The sequence below is a fragment of the Hippocampus bargibanti genome, linkage group LG12, assembly GCF_051943395.1.
Source record: "Hippocampus bargibanti isolate YZ-2025 linkage group LG12, ASM5194339v1, whole genome shotgun sequence".
NCBI lineage: Eukaryota > Metazoa > Chordata > Actinopteri > Syngnathiformes > Syngnathidae > Hippocampus > Hippocampus bargibanti.
In genome coordinates, this window is record NC_142745.1 from 1,663,087 (window position 1) to 1,677,478 (window position 14,392).

General features: G+C 43.8%; 2 protein-coding genes across 2 annotated transcripts in view; one reads left to right on the top strand and one right to left on the bottom strand.

Annotated features, from left to right (window-relative positions):
- rbm15b (RNA binding motif protein 15B) overlaps nt 1-14,392 on the bottom strand; it is a 73,709-nt gene that overhangs the window by 56,535 nt on the left and 2,782 nt on the right. The gene's annotated exons all lie outside the window — the stretch shown is intronic.
- On the top strand, nt 2,439-13,988 carry LOC148889916 (semaphorin-3D-like). The gene is made up of 18 exons (XM_089011188.1): nt 2,439-2,652; nt 4,646-4,806; nt 4,913-5,067; nt 5,951-6,013; nt 6,081-6,194; nt 6,744-6,834; nt 7,441-7,566; nt 7,633-7,775; nt 7,882-7,996; nt 8,732-8,801; nt 8,879-9,023; nt 9,119-9,341; nt 9,456-9,529; nt 10,601-10,642; nt 11,205-11,359; nt 11,801-11,865; nt 11,964-12,085; nt 13,089-13,988. Exons 2-18 carry the CDS (start codon nt 4,686-4,688, stop codon nt 13,458-13,460), a joined length of 2,196 nt encoding a protein of 731 aa, XP_088867314.1. The 5' UTR covers nt 2,439-2,652; nt 4,646-4,685; the 3' UTR covers nt 13,461-13,988.

Genomic DNA, 14,392 nt, shown 5'->3' on the forward strand with positions numbered 1-14,392 from the left:
TTGTGCCCAGGGACATGAGGACAGTGGTCCCCAGGTATCTACTTAGGGGTCAAAAAGCAGCCGTGTCTCCTCCCTGTCCTTCTTGTTGACATACAGTGATACCTTGGCTTGCAAACTTAATTAGTTCCCAGACAGAGTGTAAGATGAAAAGTGTGTATCCCAAAGAATACTTTCCGATAGGAAACTATTAAAATGAGAATAATCCGTTCCCAGGTCCCCATAAAACATAATTTTCTACTTTCAAATTTTCTAAGCCTTAAAACTACACATAATATACCTTATTTTATGTATAATAAATGTGATGTGGTATTAAATTTAAAGAAATAAACTGTACAGTATAATAAAGTCGTTTTATTGACCTTTGTGATGGTCGTTGATGGCTTGATGGAATGGAGTGGCCGGTTTCGTCAGCATTAAACACTTGATGAGGAATATAGCCTTCTTCTTTCACCATCTTGAGGAATGGTCCCTTGTAGGTGCTTTCTCTGCCATCATTTTACCTAGTTCCTCATCAATTGTGTTCTGTTTAGCTGGGTTGATAGCTTTTTGTGTGTACAGTGTACAGATGGCTTGTCTGGGTTGTTTGTGGAGCCTGATTGATGTGATATTTTAACCATGCAGTCTACACTCTGCCTTTGAACTATCAAAGTTGAAATCCATTTTGTCACTCTCTCTGTCATCCGCCTGTCTCTTTAATGTTTAAACCACCTCCCCTCACTGTTGTGTTCTTGACCAATCACGTGGCTTTAACCAAAGACTGGGGGCGGGTAATAGAGGACAAAAACCAAGTCGGCTGCCATTTTCTTTTATGGAGAATGGCTTCACTTTCTCTCTGTCTGTAACCCCACCCCCACCCCCTCACTGCTGCGTTCTTGACCAATCACGTGCGGCTTTAAGACTGGGGGAGGGGAATGGAGAACAAAAAGAAAAAGCTCCCATTTTCTTGTTGGGACAACGGGCTCGTTCGCGAACGACACATCACTCATTGTGGCATTCTGTGTGTATCCCGAAAAATAGTTTGTATGGCAAGGTAAAATTTTCATAAATTTAACGTTCGTAAACCGAGAAGTTTGTAAGCCAAGGTGTTCGTAAACCGAGGTATCTGGTTTTTAGCTGAGGTATCACTGTAATTAGGCAACGTCCAGTGTCTTCTAAAGAGACTTCTAAACTGGTCTGGCGGCCCTCTAGCTCAGCGGTCGGTATTCTGGTCCATTGAACCGGCGGCCCCAATTCAATACACAAATTGCTGGATACTTGACAGGGTATTAAAAGACAAACTCCACCATAAGTTCAAAGGTTGTTTTTTTTTCCTCTTTCCTCCAAGAATCACTCACACCGTAGTGAATATTCCACTTCCCCACATGTCCTTTGTCAAAGTCAGTGAGTGAGCTTCCGTCTTGGACTTTTGTTTTGTTTTGGGACGTGATGTCGCCACGGCAACAAGAACGCGCCCACAAAAAGCGCTGCCACGGAATGAATACCTCAGGAAAGACATTTATTTCCTGCGACAGGCCGTGGATGCCAAAGGTCAGCAACCTGCTTTTCGCTGCGGCTTCCTGTTGCCACGGTGACGCCTGTCGTGTTGTCGCACATGGCTAGGCCGAGCTCGCTCGTGTCAAGTTCATATTTTAGTCAGGTCATCCCTTATTTTGTTTGTTTTTTTATTTTCAAGGGCTGTTTTTGCCTTTCACTAACGACATGAACAGCACCGACAAGTCGGCCATTTTATGCCCATATTAGTCCAGAAATGTTTTGACCTTGATGTTGTGTTATTGTTCATAACAGAAGGGGAATGAAAGATGAGCTTGCTTGACATGAACGTCATTTTATGAATTCATTTTGACTAAGTGTTAGAGTTATGACAGTCAGACACTGCGGACAGAGACTCGGAACCAGAAAGATTGTCCCTACTGCCGGCAGGAAACGCAGTCACCCATGACATACGTCTGAATTCTGCGTCCCTCTGCCAAGCTATTTATTGAGAGTACATGCAAATTAAAGTAATACATTAGTAAAACATAGTTTTCCTGATTATAATACCACGCCTCTGGATGTCCTGAGCACCAACAGTTGTAAGCAATAAAACATTGTGTTTCCCATAAACTGATAGGTTGGTTACCTGGCTAATGACCTCTTCCTGTGATAAGGAGTTTGAAGTCCTAAATGACTCCTGTGAAGCTGACCGTTTAACTTGCTGTGTCTGTTGACCTGATTGACCCCAGGTTGCCCGTGCTTCAATTGTGTATTGAGTCACAAGTGTTGACTAAGCATACAACAGCATAAAACTTTGAAATATGATCACTTCTTATTCTGTCTAATCTCTATTACTAAGGCAGTCAAAATGAAAAAGAATGACTCCTGGGCTCCTTCCCGACGACGGTGGTCGAGCAACGAGTGAGGAAACACCTCCCACCACAGGAGAAGAGAAAAGCACGCCCACCTGAACGCAAGCGGGGCAAATGTCGTCCCTACGCGTCTGGCGGCGGATGACCAACTGCTGAATCCAACTAAAAGTCCACGAGAAGCCCACCGGGCGCACCTGATCTACATCTTATTCCTATTCCTTCTACGTCTCCTACCTTCAATATAACCGGACGACGGGGTTCTCTTCTACATGACGTCATCTCTGTTCCACTGAGGTCAACACAACCGGTGAGCTGTCATTCAATAAAACTTCATTGATATGATGATTATATCAGACACAAAACGTGGCAAAGTTGTGTTGACCGGAGCAGCACAAATAAAAAAACAATCTGCACCTGCTTCGTTACAGTCAGGTTTATTTATTTAGTTACTTTTGTCGACTTCTTTCAAAGTTTGTGTCATTTTGTGCTCCTACCATTGTGGATGTCTTTCTATTTCCTATATATGTATGTGCGTGTGTGTGTGTGTGTGTGTGTGTGTGTGTGTGTGTGTGTGTGTGTGTGTGTGTGTGTGTGTGTGTGTGTGTGTGTGTGTGTGTGTGTGTGTGTGTGTGTGTGCGTGTCTTTCCTCTTATGCGTGGAAACTGTTTAGTGAGTGTATGACTACATCTCCTCCATTGTGTGCATTTGTGTGTGTGTTTTTGTGTGTTTGTGCGCTTCTTTCCTGTAGTATTGTGTTTCGAGCTTGATGTAAATCAATTCAAGTCTAAATGTGGATGCTATTGTTCTGTTGTCATACATCAAGTAAACAGTTACACTCTGCGTGAGGATGTACGTGCGCATGCCTGTAGTTCACATTGGGAGATTACTTTGTTTTCAAGGGAAACGTATTTGCCACAAAACACGTACAATTCCCGCGGTAAATTGTATTCATGATCTTAATAATGAATGATAATACAAAAAAAAAACAAACAATGGTTTAAAACTAAAGTATGTATTACAAATTCCTACGATTCTTTAAAATATCTGATGTGATTTACATTTCTTAAAATCAGAGATGGACGAGAGGCACAGATGCAATACTAGTGTTGACCACAGGGTGGATAGACACTAATGCGAAACCTGAGCGTTTAATTGTGCATCAAAGAAGAAGAAAGAGCATGTCATTACCAACATAGAACAGTGTTAAAACGTCAGGCAACTGACGTCTCCGGTTAAGTTGTGTCCATAATTTGTAAAATGGCTTCAAATGACTTCTACTGAGTGTATTTTAATAAAATTCCACCGCATATAGCTATGTTTTACTTTTTACGACTCGCGCTGAATATTCAGGAAGTCTTGTTTTTGAGTTGGTGACGAGTCCGTACGTGACGTCACTAAAGGATCGCCCCTGACCGTAAAAAAGACGCATTGTAGCGGTCCTTCCATCACGTCAATGTGTTTTGCTGTACTTGTTTGGCCTGAAAACCTTGTGTTGCACCCAAAAGCCGCCAGAACAGAAGAGGGCATCCAAGCGCCATATAAGGAATTTATCGGCCTGTGGAAACGGAGGTGGCCATAGGAGGTCGCCATTTTGTGCCTCTTTTTCTGGGTGAGAGATTTTCCCCCAATGTTGCCTCAAAATGGCACAAATAAATTCTTTAATCGATTGCAAACATGTATGCTTTCCTCTTCAGAACGATTTGAATCATATTCATAACTGGATGAGTAACAAGAAAGCATCTTCTCCGAATCTGAAGCCATTGTTTTGATTCACTAGCAATGCAAGACGTCTTGGCGTGACGCCACGAACTGGAGGCGGGACTTTCTAAAAATGCCCAATTCGCAGCTCATTTTTTTTTTGCAGATTTTGGACACTTTAAGTCATTTTTATTCGTGTTTTGCATTTGAATAAAAATATCGTACTGCGTGTTTTGGATATTTTAGATGCCATAAAACGTTTTTCTGGTGTCAGTTAAAAAACAAAAAAGTGACATCGGTTGTCCTTTAAATAATTAAAACGTTTTTTTTTTGTTTGGAAGCAGAAAATTTCGTGAGAATTCTGCGCAGAAATGAAGTTATTAAGGCTTCGCGAGAGGCAACGCAAGATGGCTGCCGTAGGCTTCCTGTCGTAAATAATACATCCTAAGCTGTTTTAAATGCTACTCTATGAAGTTTGGTTTTTATCCGGTTTTCTGAAAAGTGGGAAGTTTGGTTTTGCCTGTTGTCACTGATATGCTAAAATGTACATACAAATCCGATGTCATAAATTGAAGAGTAATTGTTACCTTGTTATCTTCCAGTGACCGTTGTCAGCCTCCCTTGCATCCGCTTCGGATACAAATGGCGTCGCCGTGGTCTCTTCACATCAAGATCCTGTGGCTCTTCCCACTGGGCCTGATAACAACGATGGTCGCAAACACGCGTGTTCAATGCGATGCCAGGTTGAAGCTCTCCCATCAAGGTCAGAAATGACACATTCAGCTTCTGCTCTCAAGCTTATTGCTGGAGCGACATGGAACAGGAGACCAAGAACTTGAAGTCCATTCACTTTGGATTTTGATTGACAGAAATGAAGAATGGCTCGGCGGTCTACTGGGAGGGTGGGACAAGTGGTGGATTCCAGGTACTCCTATTGGACGAAGACCATGGCCACTTATTGGTTGGAGGGAAAGATCACATCCACATGCTGAGTTCGGATAGTATTGATCTTCCTTGGGACACGGTAAGGTATATTGGAATACAACTACGTACCTTTTACATAACCCTTAAAGGACAACCGACGCCTCTGGACAAGTTGTGTCCATAATTTGTAAAATGGCTTCAAATGACTTCTACTGAGCGTATTTTACAAAGATTCCACCCCATATAGCTATATTTTACCTTTTAAGACTCGCGCTGAATATTCAGGAAGTCTTGTTTTTAAGTTGGTGACGAGTCCGTACGTGACGTCACTAAAGGAATGCCCCCTGACCGAAAAAAAGACACATTGTAGAACTCCTTCCATCACGTGAATGTATTTTGCTGTATTGTTTGGTCTGAAAACCTTGTGTTGCACCCAAAAGCAGCCAGAAGAGGGTGTCCAAGCGCCATATAACGAATTTATCAGCCTGTAGAAACGAAAGTGGCCACAGGAGGTCGCCATTTTGTGCCTCTTTTCTGGTGATCGTTTCTCCCCAATGTTGCCTCAAAATGGCACAAATAAATTCTTTAATCGATTGCACACATGTATGCTTTCCTCTTCAGAACTATTTGAATCATATTCATAACTGGATGTGTAACAAGAAAGCATATTCTCCGAATCTGAAGCCATTGTTTTGATTCTCCAGCAATGCAAGACGTCTTGGCTTGACGTCACGAACTGGGGGCGGGACTTTCTGAAAATGCCCAATTCGCAGCTCAATTTATTGCAGACACTTGAAGTCCTTTTTATTGGTGTTTTGCATTTGACTAAAAATATCATACTGCGTGTTTTGGGTATTTTAGATGCTATAAAATGTTGTTCTGATGTCAGTTAAAAAACAAAAAAGTGACATCGGTTGTCCTTTAAGAAATGAAAGTAGACATTGTTTGAAAAGTAAAGTTGATGCTGTGAACTCATCCTGAAGGTTTCCTGGCCCGCCGCTGACGACGCCGTGCAGCGCTGCCTCGTCATTGGAAAGAGTTTGCAAGTAAGTGAACTTTTTCCAGAAATACACAGTCCAAAAAAACCCCACTGAACTCTATTTTTTTTTTCAGGATGACTGCGCCAACTTTGTGCGTCTGCTTCAAGCCGTCAATGACACGCACATATACGTTTGCGGCACGGGTGCCTACAAGCCGCAGTGCGGCCTCCTCCGAGTCGGATTAAACGTAAGTGAGTGCCCGCTTGTCGCCTTTCTTGCTTCTTCATGACCACCAGGGGGCGGCGGAAGGAGTAATACAACTCGGAATCGTCTGGGGAAAATCTTTGCAACCAAGAGTGAAGAAATAAAGACTATTTGAGAGCCCAAACATTATTCCCTGAATCAGGATGCTATTTTTTTCAACAATACAGTAATCTCCCATTTCTCGCAGTTAACGGGGAACAGCAAGCATTTGAGTAGACTGAGCAAACAGTAACCCACGTGATTAGACGGAGAGGGGGGTTGCTGGGAGGGTCTGAGAAGACGCACAGCCAATCCTCATGGCTGTAAAAAATCATGCGATATCGTACTGTCATTGGTCAACGTCAGCGCTGGGAACCAATCAAAACATCTGAGTCATTTGGCTTTTTTTATAAACGTTTTTTTTTTTAAATCTGCGATCATTCAACCCGCGATAAGTGAAGTAGCGGGGGATCACTGTATTGCTCCTCGACTAAGTTGTTGGCTGCCGTGATTGGGCAAAATTGACATGTTCATGCAAATGTGTGTCCTACAGGATGCGTTTTCGCTGCTGCCTCACACCGTGACGGCCGGACTAGGAAAATGTCCCTACAGTCCCAAAGAACCTTTCGCCGCTCGCTTCAATGGTACCGCTTGACACACGCACACGTCTGTTTTTCGTGTTAGCAACACACCTAGCAAAACATAACTTTTCAAATTTGAACTAAAAAATAATGACTGTTATTGAGGCAATTGGACAATTTGAAATGTTGGTTTGGACTTTAGCAAGCATCATGGAATTTCATAAGTTTGATTTGCTTTCGCGGGCCGAATAAAATGATGTAGTGGGCCGGATTTGGCCCATGGGCCCTGACTTTGACACCTTAGCTCTAGTTGTGTCTCGAGACATCTAGCAACAGATCAGAGTTTGACTCCAAAGCAGTGGTTCTTAATCTTTGTTGGAGGCACCGAACCCCGCCAGTTTCATATGCTCATTCACCGAAGCCTTCCTCCAATGACTGCCTACTAACTCCAGACTAGGCTGAGGGGTGGACCTCTGTGGCGGAGGATCCACCAAACCCCTGAGACCGACTCACCGAACCCCTAGGGTTTGATCAAACCCAGGTTAAGAACCACTGCTCCAAAGTGAACACTGAGTGCTCTAGTTACACCAAACCTCACTTGCCTTGAAACGTAGTTGGACTCGTACCTTTATGGTGTGAAACCCAAAGATCCGACGTGTCATTGTTTAGATGGTGACGTCTATGCCGGCACGTCATTGGACTTCATGGGAACCAACGCTGCCATTTTCCGAACGTCAATAAGATCCGGCGGACGCCACCTACGCACGGAAGCATACGACCACAACTGGCTGAACGGTAACCGCCGAACACACGTTGCGAAGCCACCCGGATGTTTTTTGACTTGTTTCTCGATGCCGTCAGTTCCCCAATTCGTGGCTTCCTTCACCATCGCCGAAACTCACAATCCCGCAGACGACAAGATCTACTTCTTCTTCAGGGAAGCGGCGGTGGAGGCAGAGCCGTGGGACAAGAAGATCTACAGCCGAGTGGCTCGAGTTTGTAAGGTACGACCGCGGTGCGTCGTTTGCCACCTCGGTCTTGATGGCATCTCAAGACCTTTGATAGACTCACCGCATGTTGTTTTTGCCACTAACTGTCTGCTGCACGAAGAACGACATGGGAGGGAGGCGTAGTCTGATCAACCGATGGACCACCTTCCTCAAGGCCCGCCTGGTGTGTTCTGTCCCAGGGCCGTCCGGAGTTCACACGCATTTCGACGAACTTGGTTAGTCCGACCTCGTCCTTCAACTCGACTGGCGTTCTACAATCCGTCTGTGTTGGTTATTTCCATCTGTCCCTGACCTCTAGGTCCATTTTAATTCCGTGTCAGCCATCTTTGATCGTCAAACGTCTATGTCCATGTCTGCTTTCATATTGGACGTCTGTGTCCATGTTGACCTAGCCTCTGTCCGCCATCCTCGTCCATCCCTATCCCGAGATTCAAATCCAGAACCAAGGAAATTTAACTAATTCACTGCCATTCCCAAATTTATTCGGGAACTGAAAAGCATGATGTGGAGCGCCATTCCTGAATATTTTTGGGTTTCGTTTTTTTCTTGCTGCGGGGTGCTGATAAGGCGCTGGTCAGACCTCTGGCAATGTTTTTCCCTCCCACGAGGGGGCAGCATCTGACTTTTGTACAGCCGCCCCCATTTCAAGCTCAGGTAACTCCAGACTCATATAACTTAGGAATTAACTCTTTTTTTCCAATCAAAGAATAGAGTCAAAGGTTTCTTACACTGCATTGAATGTCCTAAAAGTCAATATTCTGTGGGTCCTGCAATTTGAGTGAAAATGACAAAAACCCTGGCACTGGAGTGGACACATTTTTGCACATGGTCCAGCAGTGAAGTTTTATGAGATGTGCCAAGGTCTTGATGTTCTTGTCAGGTCGTGATTGACTCTGAGTTGGACGGCATACATTTTGTCGCCAACATAAAGACTTTTTTTCTTCCTTCAGAGGACGTCTTTGTTTTGGAGACAAAGGACCCTCAGAATCCCGTCATCTACGGCCTTTTCCGGACCTCCAGGTCAGCCTGGCATCAATTTTCATTTTCATGCCAGACAAGAACTACGCTTGTCACTGGCATTTTTCTTTCACCCTCAGCTCTCTGTTGGCAGGCTCAGCCGTCTGCGCTTTCTCCATGGCGAGCATTCGCGCGTCCTTCAACGGTCCGTTCGCACACCAGGACACCCCCGACCATCGCTGGGTGGAGTTCAAAGGCCGCATACCCTACCCCAGACCCGGCGCTGTGAGTTCACCTCAAACAAATTCGTTTTGTAGCCGGAAATTGATGGTCCGACGTCAATATTGCAGCGCATACCCGGTTTCTGACTTGTCCTTCAGTGTCCCAGCGACACGTACGACGCTCTCCACGAATCCACGGAGGATTTCCCAGATGAAGTGGTGAACTTCATGCGACGGCACCAACTCATGTGGGAAGCCGTCCTGCCTGTGGGCGGACGACCGGTCTTCACCCGCGTCAACGTGTCATACCTGCTGACCACTCTGCTCGTGGACAGACTGGACATAGAGGGCAGAACTACAGACGTCTTGTTCCTAGGAACAGGTTAGTATGTCACCGCCAGAAGACGCTAGTCTGATTTTGCTAGTCTGAAGTCGCAGGCGATGTTTGTCAACAGAAGGTAACATCTTCTCATTGATTTGTTTGCGTGTACTGCAGATGACGGTAAGGTGCTGAAGGTCATGGCTTCAACGACAGAAGAGATTCTTCTGGAAGAACTCAGTGTCTTCCAGGTGACTTTGAAAATGTCTGTTTTCCTCATGGAAAACGTCCCATTGATACTGTTTTTGCCTGATACGTGTCACGAAGTGATAATTCGACATTTCAGCATGGGAACGCCACAGACTGGTTTAATGTCGGACAATATTTTCATGGACCGGCGGATAAATACAACAAAATGAAATGATACGACAGGCATGGAAACTGTTTTTATTTCTTTATTTTAAATCAATGAAAAGGTTTCTTCAGCCGTCATCTGTACTTTTTTGAAGGTATCGGACGTTTCGCTTCTTATCCAAGATGCTTCTTCAGCGAACTAGTCTTACTGGTAGTATCGGCCCTATATATATACTGTCCAGACGTGGCGGTGCCGGACTCTGCTATGATAGGTCCCTGCTCTCATGTTGGAGGGAGCAGAGGACTACTCCCTGCGGCTCCACTGATTGCTTCTATTGTCCTGACTAACGACTGGCCTGATTGCCCTATTTGCACTGGTATCACCTCATCAGCATTACCAATCCTATGTAAGGAGCGAAACGTCCAACACCTTCAAAGAAGTACAGATGACGGCTGAAGAAACCTTTTCATCGATGGACCACTCCTGTACGACTGAGAGCTTACACAGACACCTTTCTTTTAAATATAATAATAAATGTGAATCCATTGCGTATTTTTATACAACTTTATTAGCGGATAAACTTTCCAAAGACGTTTTTTTTACTCATTTTGCTAGCTTACGGTGGGCTAATTTTAGCGGTTTGTATCATGTGACCTAGACAAGCGTTTTGACATGCGTCAAGAGTAAGTCATAGACAGATGTAATCTGGTAATTTTTCATTTTTTTTTAAATAAAACATAGTTCGTACTCAGATAATAAATAAAACGGAAAGTATGTAAATTATTTATTCTTTCTGCGCGGCCCGATACCAAATGACCCACGGACCCGTACCGGTCCGCGGCCCGGGGACCTGTGTTGTAATGGACTGTTAGATTTCAAATTTGATGATTTTGTTGTTAGTTTGGCTTTTTTTTTCTTTTTACAAAGTACAATATATGCTTTGAATTTGAACCCGTTTGCTTTCCAGAGTGGAGTTGCCATCCGCCAAATGAAAATCTCCAGCAAGAAAGTAAGTCCGCTTCTCACACTTCCCCATATTTCATTGATGCTTATTGATTACAATTGCCTCTTATTATGTGAACGCCCGTACTGGGAATATTTCCTCATTGAGGACCACCAAAACTTTTTGAAACCTGGACACTTCAGATATTGCGGCGTTCAAATATATCTTGTCATTTTAGCATTTTTGAAATTCAAATTTTATTGGTTGATGCAATACAGCTAAATCTATCAATATGACTTTCTTGATATTTGCACTATGTACAGTTTTTTAATGAAACGGTTTAGCACATTTACAGTATACAGTTGACATTTTTATTTTACTGTGCTTAGAATATCTTGTTTTCTACCCTTTCACCCCTCCCCCACCACATCCCCTTTCAAATTGCTGCTGTGGACTACCAATTTCCCCATTGTGGGACGAATAAAGGTTTTCTGATTCTGACATCCCAATAAATTGTAAATAACAAAATGTAAAATATTAGGTTAAAGTGAAAAAAATGGTGACGTGATTATTTATTTATTTGCACGTTAAAAAAAAGTGCTAAAGATACTTTTGTTTGCCACTCCAGCAACAGCTTTATGTGTCCAGCGAAGGAGGCGTGGCCCAACTGTCCTTCCACAGGTGCCACTTGTACGCCGATTGCAACGAGTGCCGTTTGTCCGGGGATCCGTACTGCGCCTGGGACGGCCAGACGTGCTCACCACACTTTGTCTCCGGCCGCAGGTACAATATGTGCTGACCCAGGCTAGGCCAGCAACACGGATCGAAGTGATGTTTTCAGACCAAACAAAGTACGCAAAATGCATTGTGTGTCGCTTTCTCGGTCAGGGGCGTTCCTTCAGTGACGTAGGGTGAGGACTCGACATCAACTCGAAAACAAGACTTCCTGAATATTCAGCGCAAGTCTTAAAATGTAAAATATAGTTATATGCGGTGGAATCTTTGTCAAATACACTCAGTAGAAGTCATTTGAAGCCGTTTTACAAATTATGGACACAACTTGTCCGGAGACGACGGTTGTCCTTTAAAGGCTTTCTGATTCTGATATATTGAAGAGAGCAACTTTCTAAGCTCTCTTGATCTTCCACCTCTTTATCTTCAAAAGCCACAAGTTGTGCTCAACAACAGATGTACCGGTTGTGTTTTTTTTTTTGTGTGTGTCAGGAGTTCACGGGGTCATGACCCAGCATACGGCGAGTCCTGGAATCGTTGTCCAATCACACATAATTGTAAGTTATTAACATTTTAATCAAATTTACTACAATAATTGAAAGTTGCGTCTTATTATTCAGATGCTTGAATAATCCGCCTGATGTGTTTGTGCAAGTTTTGGGTGACTTGAAGGTGATGTACGCCGTGGAGGGAAACGCGTCCTTCCTGGAGTGCTTCCACCGTTCTCCACTGGGGGCGCTGTCATGGACGCTTCAACGGAGAAATGAGCGACATCATGTGAGTTCAACAAAATTTGCACAAGGGTGAAGCTTATCCAGTGATACCTTGGCTTACAAACTTAATTGGTTCCCAGACAGAGTGTGTAAGGTGAAAAGTGTGTATCCCAAAAATTAATTTCCCATAGGAAACCATTAAAATGAGAATAATCCGTTCCCAGGTCCCCATAAAACATAAGTTTCTACTTTCGAATTTTTTAAGCCTTAAAACTACACAAAGTATACCTTATTTTATGTATAATAAATGTGCTATGGTATTATAATTAAAGAAATAAACTGTACTGTATAATAAAGTCATTTTATTGACCTTTGTGACGGTCGTTGATGGCCTGATGGAATGGAATGGCTGGTTTCCGCAGCATTTAAACACTTGATGAGGAACATAACCTTCTTCTTTCACCATCTTGAGGAATGATACCTTGTAGGTGCTTTCTCTGCGCTAATTTTATCTAGTTCCTTATCAACTGTTTAGCTGGATTGATAGCTTTTTGCATCAAGTGTACATACAGATGGCTTGTGCGGGTTGTTTTTGGAGCCTGATTGATGGGATATTTTAACCTTGCAGTCTACACTCTGCCTTTGAACTATCAAAGTTGAAATTCCCTCACTGTTGTCTGCCTATCTCTTTAATGTTTAAACCACCCCTCACAATGCATTCTTGACCAATCTCGTGGCTTTAACCAAAGAATGGGGGCGGGGAATAGAGGACAAAAACAGTCGTCTGCCATTTTGTTGTTAGAAGAACGGGGCTCGTTCGCGAACGACACATCATTGAGGCAGCGCCGTGTACAAAAAAAAGTTTGTATGCCAAGGTAAAATTTTCATAAATGTAACGTTCGTAAACTGAAAAGTTCGTAAGCCAAGGGGTTCGTAAACGGAATTATCACTGTATATTTATAAATTTGCATCATTGGATTTTTTCTCTCCTAAAAAAATCACAGCAAACTGTGCCTGAAAACTTTGCAATGCTCGTTTTTCCATACAAAGTCTTCTTTTTTCCCCAGCTTCCCATTAGCAAGGATGAGCGGCTTGTGATCACCAATGGAGGTTTGCTGCTCCAGCGCCTCCAACTGACCGACGACGGCATCTACACTTGCAGCAGCGGCGACGGCAAATATGTCCGCGTCGTCAGTCGCTTCCGCCTCCATGTCATCCCTGCAAGTGTGCTCCACCCGACCCAGACACCTGGTTCCATCCAAGGTCTCTCAACAACCTGGCCAGACAGCACCAAGGAGCGTAAAATGGCTGAGCGCTACTGCGAGCAGCTGTGGTTCCGAGACAAACGGCAGCAGCACAAAGCTTTCACTTTCAAGCTAAAACATGGAAGCAGTAAAGCTCGTGTCCGGAGGAACCAATTGCGTCAGGCGACCATTTGAGACCACTTGCCGCATCATGGACAACGAACGCTCGAATATGATCGAAAGCAGTGATCACCAACCTGATGCCCATTGAGACGAGGAAGCCTCCGAAGACCACAAGAGTACCTAGGAGGCTTTATAATAATAATACATTTCATTTAAACGCGCCTTTCAAAACTCTCAAGGACACTTTACAGTCACAGGATTTTATTTTTTTTTTGTGCGGGTGAGCAGCCATTCGCGCCAGCGTTCACTCTACCCGGAAGTAACACAGCATCAAAGTTATGAAAGGAGAAGTAGAAGTAGAAAAACAAAATACAGGAATTCATTGACCATTTGGACTGTCGCCGGAGGGAGGATAGGAGTTAGTGAGCGAGGCAACCAAAAGGCGCTGATGATAATGTGATGTAATGTGATGCACAATTAATCACAACGTGTATGCGCAATATGTGTCCTCTGGCCTCGCTGCCTCCCAAACAAGAATGTGATGTACAGGTGAAAAAAGGAACTTGCTCATTGTCAATAAAAAAAATATTCAGCACGTTATGCTTTGCTGAATATCAAAATGCTTGTCTGACCTGTAAGAACGTCGCCCCTACCAATATGGCCACCACGTAGACACGTAGGTCTGCATGGATGTTACAGCGTCCATGCAGACGCTGTAGCATGCATCCTCCGTATGACAGGGGGCGGTATTACACTTCAACCTCATTTGTTAACCTCAGCTGAAGAAGACAATCGTGATGGGAATTCCAGCTCTTTTGTAGAGAGCCGGTTCTTTTGGCTCAGCTCACCAAAAAGAGCTGCCTTTTCCGCTCCCAAATGCCTCCTCAGGTTGTTTGTTGTTAATTTACAACCAAAAATAAGGTACAATGATTCACCATAGCGTTATTTATGTGTTTTCCTTTTAAAGTCGCCATCAACACGGATCAACACGAAGTTTTCATTAC